The 17124-nt window shown below is 51.3% G+C and overlaps 1 protein-coding gene across 1 annotated transcript; it reads right to left on the reverse strand.

Moving 5' to 3' along the window:
• Positions 1–819: 819 nt before the first annotated feature.
• Positions 820–15180, reverse strand: LOC131486351 (uncharacterized). Its single transcript, XM_058686405.1, is given in 7 exon segments — positions 820–6114; positions 6116–6228; positions 6230–6274; positions 6276–6484; positions 7035–7099; positions 13079–13172; positions 15123–15180. Coding segments are annotated over 7 exon segments (693 nt in total). The 3' UTR covers positions 820–6005.
• Positions 15181–17124: the final 1944 nt, after the last annotated feature.

The raw sequence follows: 17124 nt of genomic DNA on the forward strand, positions 1-17124 counted from the left end.
TGGTGAAGGCATGCGCGGTGGTTGTGTGTGTAGCCCCTCATTCAGGCAGCCTGAGTTCAAATCCCGCTTACAAGCTGTGAACCTTGGGGAAGGGCCTGCCTCTCTGTGCCTCTGTTTACCCTCAGAAAAATGAAGACGACAGCAGTGTTTACTCTCCAGGGTGGTTGTGAGTTGACGCACATAAAATAGGGATTAAAGTCTCAGCTTTTTAGAGATTAGTTTATTTTTAATTTCTGCACCCAATGTGGTTCTCAAACTCACGGTCCTGAGATCAAGAGTCACACGCTCCACTGAATGAGCCAACCAGGTGTCCCAAAGTCCCAGCTTTAAAGTAAAGGTTGGAGGGGCACCTGGGTGGCTCAGTTGTGTGAGAGTCTAGCTCTTGATTTCAGCTCAGGTCATGATCTCATGGTTCATGAGTTTGAGCCCCACCTTGGGCTCTGCACTGACAGCACACAGAGCCTGCTTTGGATCCTCTGTCTCCCTCCTTCTCTGCCCCTCCCCTGCTTGTTCTCTCTCTCTCTCTTTCACTGTGTCTGTCTGTCTGTCTCTCTCAAAATAATAAATAAATGAACATTAAAAAAAAATAAAATAAAGGTTAGAGGGGTGCCTGGGTGGCTCAGTCTGTTGAGAGTCTGGTTCTTTGATTTCAGCTCAGGTCATGATCCCAGGGTCATGGGATTGAGCCCCGAGTTGGGCTCTGCACTGAGCGGGGAGCCTACTTAAGATTCTTTCTCTCCCCCCCCCTCCCTCTGCCTCTCCCCTCTGCTCATGCACTCTTTCTCTCTCTCCCATAAATAAATAAATAAATAAATAAATAAACAAACAAACAATACACCATTTACAAAATAAAATAAATGTTCGAACATCCTCCAAGTCCTTTCAACTTATTTGGCCTCCATCTCCCCCTCATGTCCTCCAGCTTTCATACATGGAGGAGGGGGAAATTTTCAACCGTTTCGGCATTTCCCAAAGTGAGTTCCATAGCCCTCTAGTCTCACGAGATGCTTTTTGAGAAAACAATTTGAGGGACGCCTGGTTGGCTCAGTAAGTTAAGCATCTGACTCTTGGTTTCCGCTCAGGTCGTGATCTCACGGTCCGTGGGTGTGAACCTCACGTCATCGGACTCTGCGCTGGCTGTGAGGAGCCTGCTTGGGATTCTGTCTCCCTCTCTCTCTGCCCCTCCCCTGCTCACGCTCTCCCTCTTTCTCTCTCAAAATAAATAAATAAATTTAAAAAAGAAAGGAAGGAAGGAAGGAAGGAAGGACGGAAGGGAGGGAGAAAGAAAGAAAAGACGGTTGAAAAGAACATGACCATCCAACAGGCCTGGCTGCTGAGTAGGTACAGCCCTTGCCCTTAGCAAATGCTCAGGAAAGGGCCTGAGAAACCTGCAGTGAGGAAGCCCATCGGATGTTCATGGTGGTGTTTCCCAAATTTATTTGACCACGAATGCCCTTTTCAGCCCAATATCAATTTAGCATCTTCCTGGAAAAACACTGATGGTCAAGGTCATATCTGGCTCACAGTTTCCACCTCACAGAAAAGACAGAACGTTTTCTAAAAATCATCCTCCTTGCCTTGAAAACCCCCTCAGAAACCCCCAGTTTTTCAAGCACGGTCATGCTGGCCCACAGGCGAGCGTCGCCCTGCCATGTGCCCTCAGCCCTGCTCCACGGGTCAGGGGGGGATCGGAGCGTGAAGGCCCCTCAAGGATGCCCGGCAAGAACTGACCCAGCCCCCTTCCACCCTCCGCAGCAGCCTCGGCTCTTACAGACCACACGCAACACCCAGGCATCATCAGGACAGAAGGCGGCGTCTTGTCTTGTCAGGAGCCTTTGAGAAAAAGGACTTGCCAAAGAGAAACCTCTGTGAGTTGGGCAAGCCCAGCCTCGGGCAAGAGAGAGGTGTCTCAGGCTCAGGAGACTCCTGGCACCTGCAGAGGAGGCCCTGTGACCACCAAGCCCCATTAGCAGGGACAGCACCACTTGCAAATCATCTCTTCCATCTTCTAGTAAATGTTCCAGCATTTGGCAGCCAAAGTACAGATCCCAGACGGCCGTGTGAATACAGGACAAGTGCCAGAGTTTGTCTCTAGGCCCCGTAGGGTTTGGAAAACAAGATTACTTGGCTAGTCAGTGGAGGAGAGTGATTTATTGAGCACCTACTACAGGTTGTGCATTGTGTCAGAAGCTCTATCTTTGCGGTGAGGTCTCGGCCTGATAACAGCCCCGTTTTACAGATGGGGAAAATGAGGCTCACGGTGGTGAGTTAGCATGCCCAGGGACACAGCAGAGCTGGGCGGCAAACCCAAGTGTGGTTTTGCCTCCCCGGTCCCAGCATTCTCCGCTCCACGGTGCTGTTCTGATGCAGCCTGGCTAAGATCACTCCAAGACCTCGGTCTACACCTAGATCCCAGGGCCCCCTTGTCATTACTAACCCAGGTTCTCAGGGCCTAGGGTGTGAGGAAGGGAACCGGATGGGGGACTAAAATAGTCTGGCCCCTAACAGTCTGGTGCACACTGCAGATGAAAAAAACTGGCATTTGGGTTTGTCCTGGAGAATCTGATTGTTTTAGCCCCCAACATTCTGATCATCCCGGGGTGGGCAGGGCAGGTAGATGAATCCGTTTTCTGAGCCTGCCTGGCTGGAGGCCAGCCCACCAGCCTGAGGTCACACTGCCAGTATGGAGACCCCCAGGAATCCAGCCTAAGCTGGCACCTGGGTGCCCGCTTCTGGCTGCGGCCTCCTCCTCTGCATCCTGCCCCAGCCACCTCCCCACCCCCGCAGGGTCCTGGTGCTCAGCCTGTGTGTGGGTGGGGGGGGGGGGCGGGCATCACACAAACCTTTGGAAACTCCCCTCCCCTCTCCTGACTCCTCAGAACTCCTGGGTCAGCAGCGTGGCTGCGTGCTGGGAGGCAGTGGGGAGAGGGTTCCACCCATCCCTCTCGTGGGCCGACCCCCTGCTCTGTCTGCACAGCTGCAGGGAAGGAAGGCCCCACCTGAGCTGAGGGCCCCCTGAAGCACCCACCTGGTTGTGCCCTTCCTCCTGCCCATCATGACAAGCGGGGGTGAGACCAGTGTGCCCGGAGCCCGCCCCACGCCTGAGCTCTCCACCACTTGTACTCACCCTCAAGCCATCTGAGAGGAAAGCTTCCTTCTCTTTGTCCTGGGGGGCCCCCCCCCGCATCGCAGGGAAGACGGTGACTTGCCCGAGGCTATGCAGCCAGGCAGTGGTGGACATCAGTCCTGGGTCCGGTGGGCTCCAGAGTCGGGGGCGTTTCTCCCAGGACGGTGCCACAGCGGTGCAGTGGGTTCTGAAGTGAGCCAGCCGGACTCGGGTCCCGGCCCCTCAACCCGCTCAGAGTCACGGGGGGCTGGTCGCACAACCTCTCTGTGCCTCGCTTTCCTCATCGGTACAATGCTATCAGAGAGTCCCTGAGTCTGAACCCTGTGGGAGAGCGACTTAACCTGCCTGCGCCCCAGTTCACTCTGACTTAACGGGAAGGGCTCAATACACACACGGCAAGGCTGGGGATGAGGATGAGAAAAGACAGCCCTGCATCTAGGGCTTTCTGGAAGGTGGTACCAGGGGGCCCGCCGATGGTACGCTGGTGTGGTCCAAGAGTTGTCGTCCAGACCGCAAGGAACGGGTCTCAGACAGCATCTCTGGGGAGGAAAAGTTGGGGGGGGGAGGGGGGAATCTAAATTGTCATCCTATCTGTTGTTTTGGACTTCCAGAATTTTGTATGACATACGTGTGGTGTTACTGTTACTGGAGTGGATTACGTAACTATCACACAGAGGTGCTCCCTTGCCGTGACACATGGTCTCATGCTGGCCAGAGACCCCATCCACAGGGTGCCTGGCTTGGCCCACCCCTCCGTAGCCACACCCAGGCCTGGACCCGCTCCGTGTCTCCCAGCGAGACCCCAGCACAACCTCAACACCCAGGAGGTGTCTCCTTCCAAGCACAGGCCTGTGACATGGGCCAAGTCTCCACCTGTCCACCGGCTTGTCTAGAAGCGAAATGACCACATTGCCCCCACGGGGTAACTAAGTTACAGACTAAAATGAGCTACTAGAGAGGGGCCTGGCTGGCTCAGTTGGTGAAGCGTGCAACTCTTGATCTCTGGGCCGTGAGTTCAAGCCCCGTGTTGGGCGTAGAGCTTACTTTAAAAAAAAAAAAGAAAAAGAGGTACCAGAGTGCTAGGTACAGGCTCTTGCCGAGTCTCCTTCCTTCCTGTCCTCTGAAAGGGCAAAATGATGCTGAAGGGAAGCTACTTCCTCCTCTGAACGCATCTCCCCACATCGAGCCTCTCCCACCCAGCGGGTGCACTGCAAACCTCCCAAGGCAGTGGTTGCCTCCGGGCCTTTGCACTTGCCGGTCGGTCTGCTTGGGGCAGGCCCTTCCCTCATCTCCCAAGGTTGGCTCCTTCCCATCACTCAGTTTCTCCCAAGTGTCACTTCTTCACAGAGACCCTCCTAGACCCCACCCTGTCTACAACGGCCCCCACACCCTCTTCTATCTTAGCCCTGTTTATTTTCTTCATGGCACTTACCCTTACCCGAAATTGTATTTTTTAAATAAACTTTTTTGGGGGAAGGATAATTTTAGGTTCACAGAAAAGCTGCAAAGACAGTACAGAGGGTCGCTGTATACATTTCATCCACTTTTCTCCACGTCACCGCGTCACTTAACCTGACCATGGTACATCTGTTAAAACCAAGATGTTAACGCCGGCACATTACTATTAACTAAACCGCAGACTTTGTTCGGATGAAATTGCACTTTTCCTTTATTTACTTGTTTTCATCCGCCTCCCCCACCGGAAGGAAAACTCTGAAAGGCAGGGAGATTGCCATATTACTCACCACCAAGTCCCTCATACCTGGCAATAAATATCGATCGGTAAAAGCAGGGGAAATCATGGCAGAAACAGCCAATGATTCCTCCCTCTGCCAGGCACCGTTCTGAGTGTGTTAAACATCGTGAATCATTTAATCCTCAGGACAGCCCACGAGGTAGACATTATAGGGAAACTGAGGCATGGCACAGTTTGGTGGCTGGCCGCGGCCACACAGACGGTCAGTACCAGATAAAGCGCTAGTCCTTCCGTGTCCCTAGTCCATATCAGAGCAGGGGGGCCGGCACCCTTCTGTGGGCAGGACTGAGGCCCCAGGGCGGCTGATTTGCCTGGAGCCACAGGAGGGACTGGGGCGCAGGGCTGCTGGAACCTGAGCCTCCAGGCTCCAGCTGGCTGCCCTGAGGCGGTGGCACCCCGGCTCTGCCCAGAAGGGTGTGAGCGCGGCTGCCGGGGCCACCAGCTCCACCCTGCTTCAGGGCAACAGAGGGCAGCTGGTTCGGCCACAGGCTGTGGGCTCTCTCCTGTGCCCCCAAGGCCCCAGAGCGGGACTGAGACGCCTCACCGCCTCCCTTTGCCCATGGCCTCGGCCCGGGCCTCTGGGATCTGAGCACTGCGGAGGCCCGGCTGGAGGAAGGGCCCTCTCCCCTGCAGTGGATGCAGCCTTCTCCGGGGGGCTTGCTGGGCTCTGGGGCAGGGAGGCGAAGGAAGAAACGATCGTTCCTTTCTGGTTGCAGGGTGCGGGGGGGAGCAACAGGGAGGATTATTAAGCTTTTCCCAACACCCTGGGACCAGCTGGAGAGGTGTCCCGGCACCTCCCAAAGGGAAAAGCCGTTCTGGAACAGTTGGACAGGACGGCGGCCGGCCACCCCCATCCAGCCTGGGTTCCGCCCAGCGCCAGCCTGGCGCAGACTCGAAGCCCTAATAATGTTTGCTGGATGCTTTGAATACAAGCGTCAGTGCCCAGAATCTCCTTGAGGTTTCAGCCAGGCGTGCCCGCCCCATCCCCCCTTCTGGGGAGCAGAATAAATACGGTGGGGTGTGTGTGTGTGTGAGAGGGGACACCATGAGGTGGTGGCAGCCTCCGTGAGAGAGGCAGGCTGCTCAACCCAGAGCTGGGGGGTAGGGGTGCCTTGTGCGCGGCTAATTAAACAGTGACTGAGATGAATCGGGGAGAGGCTGCTGCTCGCTAATTAAAGGTGCGGGCGCCTTGCCTGGCAAGGAGGGAAGGCAGCTCTGGGACCATGTCAAGAGGCCAGGCCAGCAAGGACAGCGCTGGCTCCCGGCATCCCCTCCATCCTCAGGCCCTCCCAGCAGGGCCCCACGGCCCCCTCCCCACTTCCCTATCTCTCCTACCCACCTTGCTGGAGCCCGGGGCCTCGGACTTCCCCCTCCCCACCAACCCAAATTGCTTTCCTGATAAGGGCCCGGGCGTTGGGGAGGAGGAGCCTGCTGGTGCCCAGTGTCTGGGCTGGAGGGTGGGCATCGTTTTGAGCCTCTGAGGTACTTCCTTTCACCCTCTCCCAAGACCCCCGAGTTGGGCAAATGAGCTCGACCAAGACGGGAGGTTGGCTGTTGTGGACGAGACCCCGAGATGACTTTTCGAATCACAGATTCTGAGACTCATAGGGGCTTTGAGGATTACCCAATTTCCCTGCTGTGACAACACCTGCTGTCGCTGGGGTCCTGCTTTGCCCCATAGGCCCTGGTGTGTGTGTGAGAGAGAGAGACAGAGATTGAGAGGAGGGGTTCCTTTCTGGTCTCGGTACACAAGTCTAGAAAAGAGGATCAGAACCGAGGATCTGTGGTCCTTGGAGGTTCCTATGTCATGGACAAAAAGACCCCAAACTGCCCGTCCCAGCCCCACATCTGCTCAAGGCAGGAAGTGGCCCAGTGGCTAAGAGCGTGGGCTCCAGAGGCCGGAGGCCCAAGCCCCAGCCCCACCTTTTGCCAACTGTGGGACCTTGGGCGAGGTAGCTAATCGTTCCATGCTTCGGTTTCCTCATCTGCAAAGCTGAGGACAGTAATGTGTCCTCCTCACAGGGTCGCTGAAGGGATCAAGAGAGATGACCCAGGTGAGCTACTCAGCACAATGTCTGGTGCACAGAAGGGGCCCAGAAAACGCCAGCCATTATTTGAAAATCCCAGGGAGTCATGTGGCCTGCTGTCCACCTCTCTTCCATGTGACCTCCTGGTTGACACCACAGCTGCAGCAGGGGTGATAAGGGCCTGTGTCCCTGTGTCAGACACAGGGAGAGCAGGTCACCCTTCACACCACGGCTCTCATCTCTGCTCTGACCCCCGTGACCGCTTGAGGGAAGTAGAGGAACAAAGAAAAAACAAAGTGGATGCGCAGAAACCTAAGTGACCTGCCCAAAGTCGTACGGCTCAGAAAGGGGCAGAGGCAGCCCTGGTCCCCGGAGTGGGAGACGATGGGGTCAGGGTTCCCATGGTGACACCTGCTGAGCTTCTCTACTGGACGCCAAGTCCTGAGCCAGCCACCCTGAAGTGGACGTAGGGGAACTGGACACTCACTCTGCCTTCAAGAGGACCCGGTGTGGAAGGGGGGGAAGACACAACAATAATGGGGGCTCCAGGCAAACGTGGCGGGCATCTGGGCACGTGCTCCAGTGTCCTTCCACGCGAGGGGCTGAGAGCTGCTGCTTTGACTGGGAGCTCGATTTGAAAGCAAAAGTTCTGCTTCTATTTGGAGGGTACAATCAGCATCGGGGGGAGGCTAGAGAGGGCTGCTGGAACCCCTCTGGTGCTCCCAGGAGAATCCTTCGCCACGGGGGTCAGATACTCTGCCCTGGGGAGTGTCGGGTGGTCTCTGATGCCTAAGGTGCCTAGTTCTGAGGTTTGGGGAGTCGGTCTCTTGAGGAATCTGGGAGTCCCAGAGGGTGTGGTTTCAGATGCTACACTGTCCAGGACCCCCGGCAAGAATCCATCCATGTCCTAAAGGGGCTGTAATTGTTCCCTTCCAGGTGGCCAGGAACTCACCAGGAGGGAGGCTTTGTACTGCCACGAAATGCAGTAGGCAAAGGATGCGGTGCCCACAGGGGCCCAGAGACAGTAGAAACCTTTCCCGGCTGAGACACTCAAGGCTGTTGGCCCTGACACCGGATGCCTGGGCCTTAGGCAGCCAAACCAAGGCAGTCAGGGATGAGTGCAAGGTCACTGGCCTTGGGGGTGATGTCTCCATCCTCCCTCCTCAGAGACCAGGGCTCATCCAGAGGAATGAGGCACAGGGCCTGGCAGGTGTAGCCACAAGGAAGCCTGAGCAAGCAAAGCTAGCAGCTCCTTAAAAACACACCCTGCTTCTCAGCCTCCCCAGGGCCCCCTGTGCCCTAGCTGGGCCAAATGCTGGTCTGGGGTGCCCTCTGGTGGCCACTCTGGGCAGTGGCAGAAGCAGCCCAGGTTTAAGGGTGGACGGTCAGACGGGTCAGACGTGGAGACTTCAGAGTTGAACCACCTCTCCCACTGCACAGATAGGAAAACCAAGGCCTGGGGCTGCAAGGGGTGTGGAGGGGGAGTAACTTGCTCAAGGTCATGCATTAAGTCCGTGGCCAGGTCCAGAACAGAAGCCAGGTCTCCTTCTGCACCAGTGGCTGCTTTTGGTGGGTCGCGAGGCATCTCCATCAGGGGAGGGAAGACTGAGTGTCCCAGAGGCTCACTCCCCAGTGACCAAAGACAATTGGAATGGCAGGTAGCTGAGCAACTGTGTGATGATGTATGCAACACTTCTGCTCTCTGGCCTTGGGCTCCTCACCTCTAAAACCTGGAGCTACTGACAAGGAGATTAGGGACTGGGGTCCCTCTCATATGCTGCTAATAGTGAGGCTCTAACCAACCAGCCTTTCAGGAAAGCCTAAAATGAGCCTTCCTACAGAGAGTATTGGGTATCACACTTAATGGTGAAAGACTGGGTGATTTCCCCCTGAGACCAGAAACAAGACAATGATGTACACTCCTGCCCTTCTAGTCAACATTTTACTGGAAGTTCCAGCCAGTATACTTAAACAAGGTGGGGAAAGGCATCCAGATTGCAAGGGAAGAAGTAAAACTATCTCTATTTTCAGGTGACATGATCTTGTAAATAGAAAATCCTAAAGAATCCACACACAAAAATTTAGAACTAAAAAATGAGTTCAGCAAGGTTGCAGCATTCAAGATGAATATACAAAAAAAGTCAACTGTATCTCTGTGCACTTGCAATGAACACTTCAAAATGTAATTAAGAAATTAATTCTATTTATATTAGCATAAAAGAATAAAATGCTTACAAATAATTTAACAAAACAAGTATAAAACTTATACTCTAAAAATTACAAAATACTGTTGAAAGAAATTAACGTAGACCTAAATATATGGAAAAACATCCCATGTTCATGGATCTGAAGACCCAATATTGTTAAGATGGCAAGACTCCCAAAATTGATCTTTAGATTCAATACCATCTCCAACAAAATTCCAACTTGCTTCTTTGCAGAAATTATCAAGCTGATCTTAAATTTCTTAGAGAAATTCAAGTGACCCCAAAGAGCCAAAACAATATTGAAAAAAGAAGAACATTGTTGGAGAAACCATAGGAAGTTTTCTACAAAGTTACAGTAGTTAAAACAGTGTGGTATTGACATAAGAATAGATATGTAGATTAACAGAACGGAATGAGAGTCCAAAAATAAACCCTCACATTTACAGACAATTAATCTTCAACAAGAGTGCCCAGACAGGGGCGCCTGGGTGGCTCAGTCGGTTAAGCGTCTGACTCTTGATTTTGGCTCAGGTCATGATCTAGCGGTCATGGGATCATGGGATTGAGCCCCGCATCAGGCTCCATGCTGAGTGTGGAGCCCTCTTGAGATTCTTTCTGTCCCTCTCTTTCTCTGTCCCCCACCCCCTGCCTCAAGATAAACACGTAAACTTAATAAAAAAAAACAAAAAAAAAAGAGTGCCCAGAAAGTTCAGTGGGGAAAGGACAGTCTTTTCAACAAATGGTGCCTGGGGCAACTAGATATCCACATTGCAAAAAAAGGAGGCTGGGCACCTTCCTCACACCCTACACAGAAATTAACTCAAAATGGATCTTACACCCAAATATAAGAGTTAAAACTATAAGACTCTTAGAAGAAAGCACAGGCCTGAATCTTCATTACCTAGGATTAGTCGATAATATGACGCAAAAGCATAGCAACAACAACAAAAAGAAAACAGGTAAATTGGACATCATCAAAATAACAAACTTCTGTGCTGCAAAGGACATCGTCAAGAAAATGAAAAGACAGGGCGCCTGCTGGCTCAGTTGGTAGAACGTGCAAGTATTGATTTCGGGGTTGTGAGCTCGAGGCACGTTGGGTGTAGAGATTACTTAAAATAAAATATTTTTTAAAAAAAGGAAAAAAAAAGTGAAAAGACATAGAATGGGAGAAAATATCTGCAAACCATATATCTGGATAAGGAATTGTAACCAGAATACATAAAGGACTCTTACAACTCAGTACTAAAAGACAAATAACCCAATTTAAAAATGGGCAAATGATCTGCATAAACATTGATCCAAAGAAGATATACAAATGGTCCATAAGCTCATGAAAAGATGCTGAAAATCACTAGCCATTTGGGAAATGCAAATCAAAACCATGAGATGCTACTTCACACACAGTAGGTTTGCTGTAATCAAAAAAAAAAAAAAAACAGTGAAAAGTGTTGGCAAGGATGTGGAGAAATCAGAACCCTCACGCGCTACTGGTGGGAATGCAAACAGTGCAGCCATCTTGAAAAACAGTCTGGGAGGGGCGCCTGGGTGGCTTGGTCAGTTAAGCGTCGGACTTCAGCTCAGGTCATGATCTCGCGGTCTGTGAGTTCGAGCCCCGCGTCAGGCTCTGGGCTGACAGCCCAGAGCCTGGAGCCTGCTTCTGATTCTGTGTCTCCCTCTCTCTCTGCCCCTCCCTGTTCATGCTCTGTCTCTCTCTGTCTCAAAAATAAATAAACGTAAAAAAAAATTTTTTAAAAAAGAAAAAAAGAAAAACAGTCTGGGAGTTCCTCAAATCTTAAGTAGCATGACCACGTGACCCAGCAGTTCTATACCTGGGAGGTACAGATCTGAGAGAAGGGAAAACATATGTTCATCCCAAATCTTACATGAATGTTCACAGATGTATTATTCATGATAGCTAAGAAAGTAGAAACAACCCAAATGCCCATCAACTGATGAATGAATAGATAAAATGTGGTCTAGCTACACACAGAAATATTATTCTGCAAGAAAAAGGAAAGGAGTACTGATACGTGCTGTGACATGGGTAAACCCTGAAATATATGCTAAGTGAAAGAAGTCAGTCACAAAAGATCGCACATTGTATGGTTTCATTTACATGAAGTGTCCACAATGGGTGAACCTTGCAGACTCTTTTACAGCAGTGATTGCCTAGAGGTAGGGGGAAGGGACTGGGAAGAAATGGGTGTGGAGTTCTTTCTGGGATGATGAAAATGTTCTGAAATTGATGGTGGTGATGATTGCACAACTCTGAACATACCATTGAAAAACTATTGAGTTGTGTGCTTCAAATGGGCGAATGGGATGGCAAGTGAATCATACTGTTAAAAAAAAAACCAAACAAACCTATTCTTTGGACCCATGACTCTACTTCCAGAAATTTCTTCTAAGAATTACTCAAGTGCATAAAAAGATAGGTATAAAGATTTCCAGCATAGGATTGTTTGTAACAGCAAAAGTGTAACCTAAGTGTCCATCAGTGGGGGGGACCGGTCAGTTATGTTCAACTCTGGGATGGAACAATGGAATCATTGAAAAAAATAAAAATAAAAATGAGAGTCACATTTACTAACATGGACAAGGTCTAAGATATACTGTCATGTTTTGTAAAAAAAAAAAAAAAGTTAAAAAAATACATCTATAGATTAAAAGGGACTTAAAAGAGATTTTTTTTTAAAGGCAAAATTATAGTATCTAGGGATTCACACTGAGTGATAACTAGCAAGAAAGTGATGACCTTAAAAGTCAGGATAACAGTGGGGCACCTGGCTGGCTCAGTCGGTGGACCATGATTCTTGATCTCTGGGTCATGAGTTCAAGGCCCACGTTGGGCATAAAGCTTACTTTAAAAAAAGAAAGAAAAAAAAAGGCACCTGTCTGGCTCAGTCAGTAGAGCATGTGACTCCTGATCTCAGGGTCATGAGTTCAAGCCCCATGCTGGGAGGAGAGATTATTTAAAAAAAAAAAAAAAAGAAAAGGAAAGGAAAGGAAAGAAAAGAAAAGAAAAGAAAAGAAAGAAAAGAAAAAAGAAAAAGGCTAACAGTAACTCTTTGTGGTGGGGTAGGGTGAGGGGGCACACTGAAGGCTTCTAGGGTGGCTGGCAGAGTTCTTCACCTGGGCAGTGGTTCCAGAAGTTTGCCTTATAATAATATGTCAACTGAACAATTATTTTGTATGGTCATTCTGTGTCATATTTTGTAACAAAAAAGTTAAAAATCAAGTATTCTCAGGGCACCTGAGTGCCCTGGGTGGCTCAGTCGGTTAAGTGTCTGACTTTGGCTCAGGTCATGATCTCATGGCTCATGGGTTCGAGCTCCGTGTTGGGCTCTGTGCTGACAGCTCGGAGCCTGGAGCCTGCTTTGGATTCTGTGTCTCCCTCTCTCTCTGCCCCTCCCTTGCTCATGCTCTGTCTCTCTCTCAAAAATAAATAAACATTTAAAAAATCAAGTATTCTCATTTCAATTTTTAAAGCGTGTATCATAAGAGTCGATCTTTGTAAAACAATCTATATCTTTATGTGCATATGCACAAAAGCAGCCAAAAGTTTGGGATTTGGGGTGCTCTTAATTTACGCTTTTCTGATTTTTTTTTTCTGCAATGAACAAGAATTACTTTTACAGCCTGAAAAAAACCAATAAAGCTATTTTCTGTGGCTGGGGCATTCCTTCGGCGCTCTGACATTGTGTGGCCAGAAAAGTAGACGCTGGGGCACTGGGAGACTGCACAGGGGCACTTCAGGAGAAGACCAAAGTTCATTGTCTGCTCAGCACCCCAGGGCTTAGCCGAAACCCCAAGGCCCAGCCTCCACCGCGGCTTCCTGGAGACTCAGCCGGTCAGGTAGCTGGCAGCAGGTGCTGCGTGGCCATCCCCTCCCTGCGCTCCAGACACTGGGAGTGCGGCTCTGACCTGGCAAACCGGAGGGAGGTCACTCTGGTCCCACCTGTACGAGCCTCCTATTGTGGGCCAGAGGAAGAAGCCCTGGGCAGGGGGCAGGGCGGGCGGCGGCAGGGTCTCATCCTGGCTGGCTTTGCCCACTAGCGGCACAAAATCCCGTAATAACGAGCTAAATGAGCAATATATATTTGTGCTAGGTGGGTTACATGGTTGGTTTTATGGAACCTTCCCGATGACCTGAAGCCATGGGTGGGATCATCATCTCCATAGTACACCTGGGCAAACTGAGGTCTGGGAAGGCTGGGTGCCTGGGGAAGTCACTCTCACTGAGGCTGGACTTAGCCAGACCCTTCGCAGGCACAGCGTCAGAGGCTTCTCCCGGAAATCCAGGAAGGTGGCCGCCCTGGTTTTGCAGATGAGGACACGGAGGCTGAGAGAGGGAAGTCACCTGTCCATGTCCCACGGCGACTATGTGGCAGGGCCAGGCGCAGAGGCAGAGACTCTCAGAAGCTCCGCCAGGCGGCCTGCGGCACGCTCCCCACCTCCGTGGGCTGGCTCCTAGTAAAGTTACTAGTTACTGTAGCACAACCTCAGGAGCGTGCGGGGGCAGAGGCGAAAGTGCATTGTTTCATTTGCTCCTCTCATCAAAACTGCAAATCTTCCATCTGATTGAAGCCTGGAGACGGGAGGCCCAGAGCCATGAGTGACAGGCAGTGAAGGCATGGGGGCCCCTACGGCATGGTCCAGGGCAGCCTGGTGTGGAAGCTCCTGGCAGTGCAGCCAGCTCCCTTCTCCCATCACAGGGGCATCAGGAGAACAGTTCTCCAGCGGAGCGGCCTGCCTCCCAGCCGAGGCCCGCCCCCCCCCCCCCCCCCCAGCTGTAGCGTGAGCCTTCCTGGCAGGGGAAAGGGCACTGAATGGCAGGGCCAAGGCGAATTGCCAAGGACAGCTGCAGGGGTCTCAGGGGATCTGTAACCCTCTGATGCCTCTCAGGTAGCCCCAGCTCAAGATTATCTCATGTCCCTCCCAGAGTCAATTGTTCAGCCAACTCGAGTCAGAGAGCTCATCGTGGACAGAGGGCCAGGCCACTGGCAACAAGAGGGGCTGCTTCTTTGGGTACCTACCACCTTCCAGGCACCAGCTATATGCAATCGGGCACCAAGCCTCATAAAGCCCTTTCAGTACATCATATCTGCCTCATTTTGCAGAAGAGGTGATAGGGGCTCAGAGAGGTAGAGTGACTTGTCCAAAGTCACACAGCCAGGAAGTCTCAGAGTTCCTGGTGGCCAACTTCAACCAAGGAGGGACAGAGGGATGGATCATCCAGGACCCTTCAGAGGGAGGCCAGGGACCCACTATGGAGGGGAGGTGGGAGAAGGAAGGGCCTGCGTCATGAGCTCTGACTCTCTTGGGACATGATTTATTCATCAATCCATTTGTTCTCTGTTTATGCATTCATGGACCCTCTCCACATGTCAGTGTCTTTGCTGGGCATTGAGGACTCAGGTAAACTGGGCTCATCTGTGCTCTTGCAGAGCTCATGGCCTAGCAGAACAGAAAGGGAAACTGAGGCAGGAAGAGGCCACCACTTGCTTGGGTCTGCTAGTATTTACTGAAGGCTTACTGTAGGCCAGGCCCCGTGCTGGGAACCGGGGGCACCAAGTAAACGAGAAGCACAAGGCTCTTGCCCCCCTGGAGCATATATTCTAGTGGTATCCAGTTCCAAACCTCCAGAAACCCTGCTTGCGTGACCCCTGAGCCCTGAACACAATGGGAAATTTCTCTAGGGGTTGGGTTCTCCATGAATCATACGTGGGCCTGGTTCTGGGATGCTGAGCAGGGATCCAGAAAGGGCAGGGAAACCCAATTAATGCCTTAGGAACAAGCGTGTGTCCCTTTGCTCCCCACTGACAGCATACTGGCTCAGAGGCAGCGTTATGGCATTCGGTTCAGCCACTCTGACATCAGGTCCCTTTCACAGCCTAGGAAATGGAGAAACGGGGCAGGGGAAGGACTGGCCCAAGATCACACCAGCCTGTGGCACAGGCAAAATGTGAACCAAGGACTGCCAGCCCTCTCCACCAGCTCACATGCCAAGAAGCCACCTGCAAGGATGGGCACATCTACACCCATGCTGGCTATGCCCATCGTTCTTCAGCAGGGGCACTGCATGAACTGCAGGCACAGAGGGAAACTCCTTTCCTTTTTTAATTAAAAAAAATTTTTGTTAATGTTTATTTATTTTTGAGAGAGAGATGGAGACATAGAGTCGAAAGCAGGCTCCAGGCTCCGAGCTGTCAGCACAGAGCCTGACGTGGGGCTTGAACTCACGAGCCGTGAGATCATGACCTGAGCTGAAGTAGGACGCTTCACCGACGGAGCCACCCAGGGGTCCCAGGAAACTCCTTTCCTAAACATCCCGATGGTGGTGGTTTTTATTTTTTGTTTTTGTTTTTGTGTTTCTAAATACTCTACCTCTGCTGTCACCTGAGCTGTTCAACCTGAGAGGCCCCTCTCAGTGTGAATGGCAGAGAGCAACCCAGAACTGTTCCATCTCAGCAGCTAAAAAGCTGGATCTAAATTTTTAGGTGGAATTTTATTTTTTTGAAAAAAGTATTCCTTAATGTTTACTCACTTTAGAGAAAGAGAATGTGAATGGGGTAGGGGCGTAGAGAGGGGGACAGAAAATCTGAAACAAGCTCTGAGCTTACAGCAGAGAGTCTGATGTGGGGCTCGAACTTATGAACCGTGAGATCATGACCTGATCTAAAGTCAGACTCTTAACCGACTGAGCCAACCAAGCGCCCTTTGGGCAGAATTTTAAAAACTGCCAAGTCTCCTTGGTTTAAAAAGAGAGAGAGAGAGAGAGAGAGAGAGAAAGAGAGAGAGAGTCAAAATAGGAGAATGAAAAAAAAAATAGGAGAATGGCTAAATTATTAACACAATACCATACAGCCATTAAATAACTTTAAAGAAAATTTTAACTGTGAGAAAACATTTCACCATATAACGTAAGGCAGGGGGTAAAGCCAGCTACAGAGTATTATTATAATTAAAAAATGCACTTATATGCATATGTATGATCCAAATAAAAAAACAGGACTGGAGAGAAATATAACAAAGTAGTTATGACAGTTATCTCTGGGCAGCGAGATGACAGATGACTTTCATTTTCTCCTTTGCACCTTAATGTAGTTCCCCAATTTTACAATGAGTATGAATTGCTTTTATAATTAGACATAAAGCAGAAAGGCAGAGAAGGGGTTGCCCTTGCCCAGGCCTGTCCCCTCCACCTCCACCTGCCCCCGCACACAGCTGGGTGGCCTCTGGGTCTGTCCTCACTGACCAGCCCAGCACCGGCCAGAGCTGAGGGACCCTGGCCAGGCCACTGGAGGCCGAGGGCAGCCGGCACAGAGATCGTGGGATTCACCAGCCATCTCTGCCCATGAAGGAACCAGCAAGGGGACACTGCCCTGTCTGGGCCCTCCAGAAGGGTCAATGGCAGGCTGTAAATTTCCTGGCCGGGGACATTGGGATTTGATGCTCTCAGGGGCTGCGAATCAGAACATTCATTATCTGCTGTATGAGAGAAGTCATCTTCTTTGTTCCTTGCATTTCTTTCAGAGCTGCTGAGTACAGCAGGAAGGCTGGAGGACAGCTGGCCTTTGTCACCCTCTCACTGTGGGCTCAGGCAGGCTCTCGGCTTCCCCACATGGGACTGGAGTGCCTGACCCACCTCGTCTCCCTGGGCCCTTGTAACTAAACTGAGTGGTGAAGGCCCAAGGGTGCTGGCCTGCGTTCGCCCTCCCAGGTTACTGTGCTCCAGGAGCGACTCAGCTTTGCCTCTGGCAGTGCTGCCTCCTGTCCCACCCCGATCTCACCCAGGGGGGCTGGATAAGGCAGAGTTTACAGAGAAGGGCCTCCCTGCTCTCTGGAGCTGCAGACTTGGGCAGGTTCCAAGAATGGTGCCCTCACTTCCTTCCAGCTGAGATCTTAGCCACCCCCTCCCTGTTCTGGAAGCTTCCGCCCTCCTCCTGGGCTATTTTAGCAATCAGGTCACCCGTTGGCTCACTCCGAGCTTGCGGTCAATTA

This window comes from Neofelis nebulosa, chromosome 9 (genome assembly GCF_028018385.1).
Source record: "Neofelis nebulosa isolate mNeoNeb1 chromosome 9, mNeoNeb1.pri, whole genome shotgun sequence".
Classification (NCBI taxonomy): Eukaryota; Metazoa; Chordata; class Mammalia; order Carnivora; family Felidae; genus Neofelis; species Neofelis nebulosa.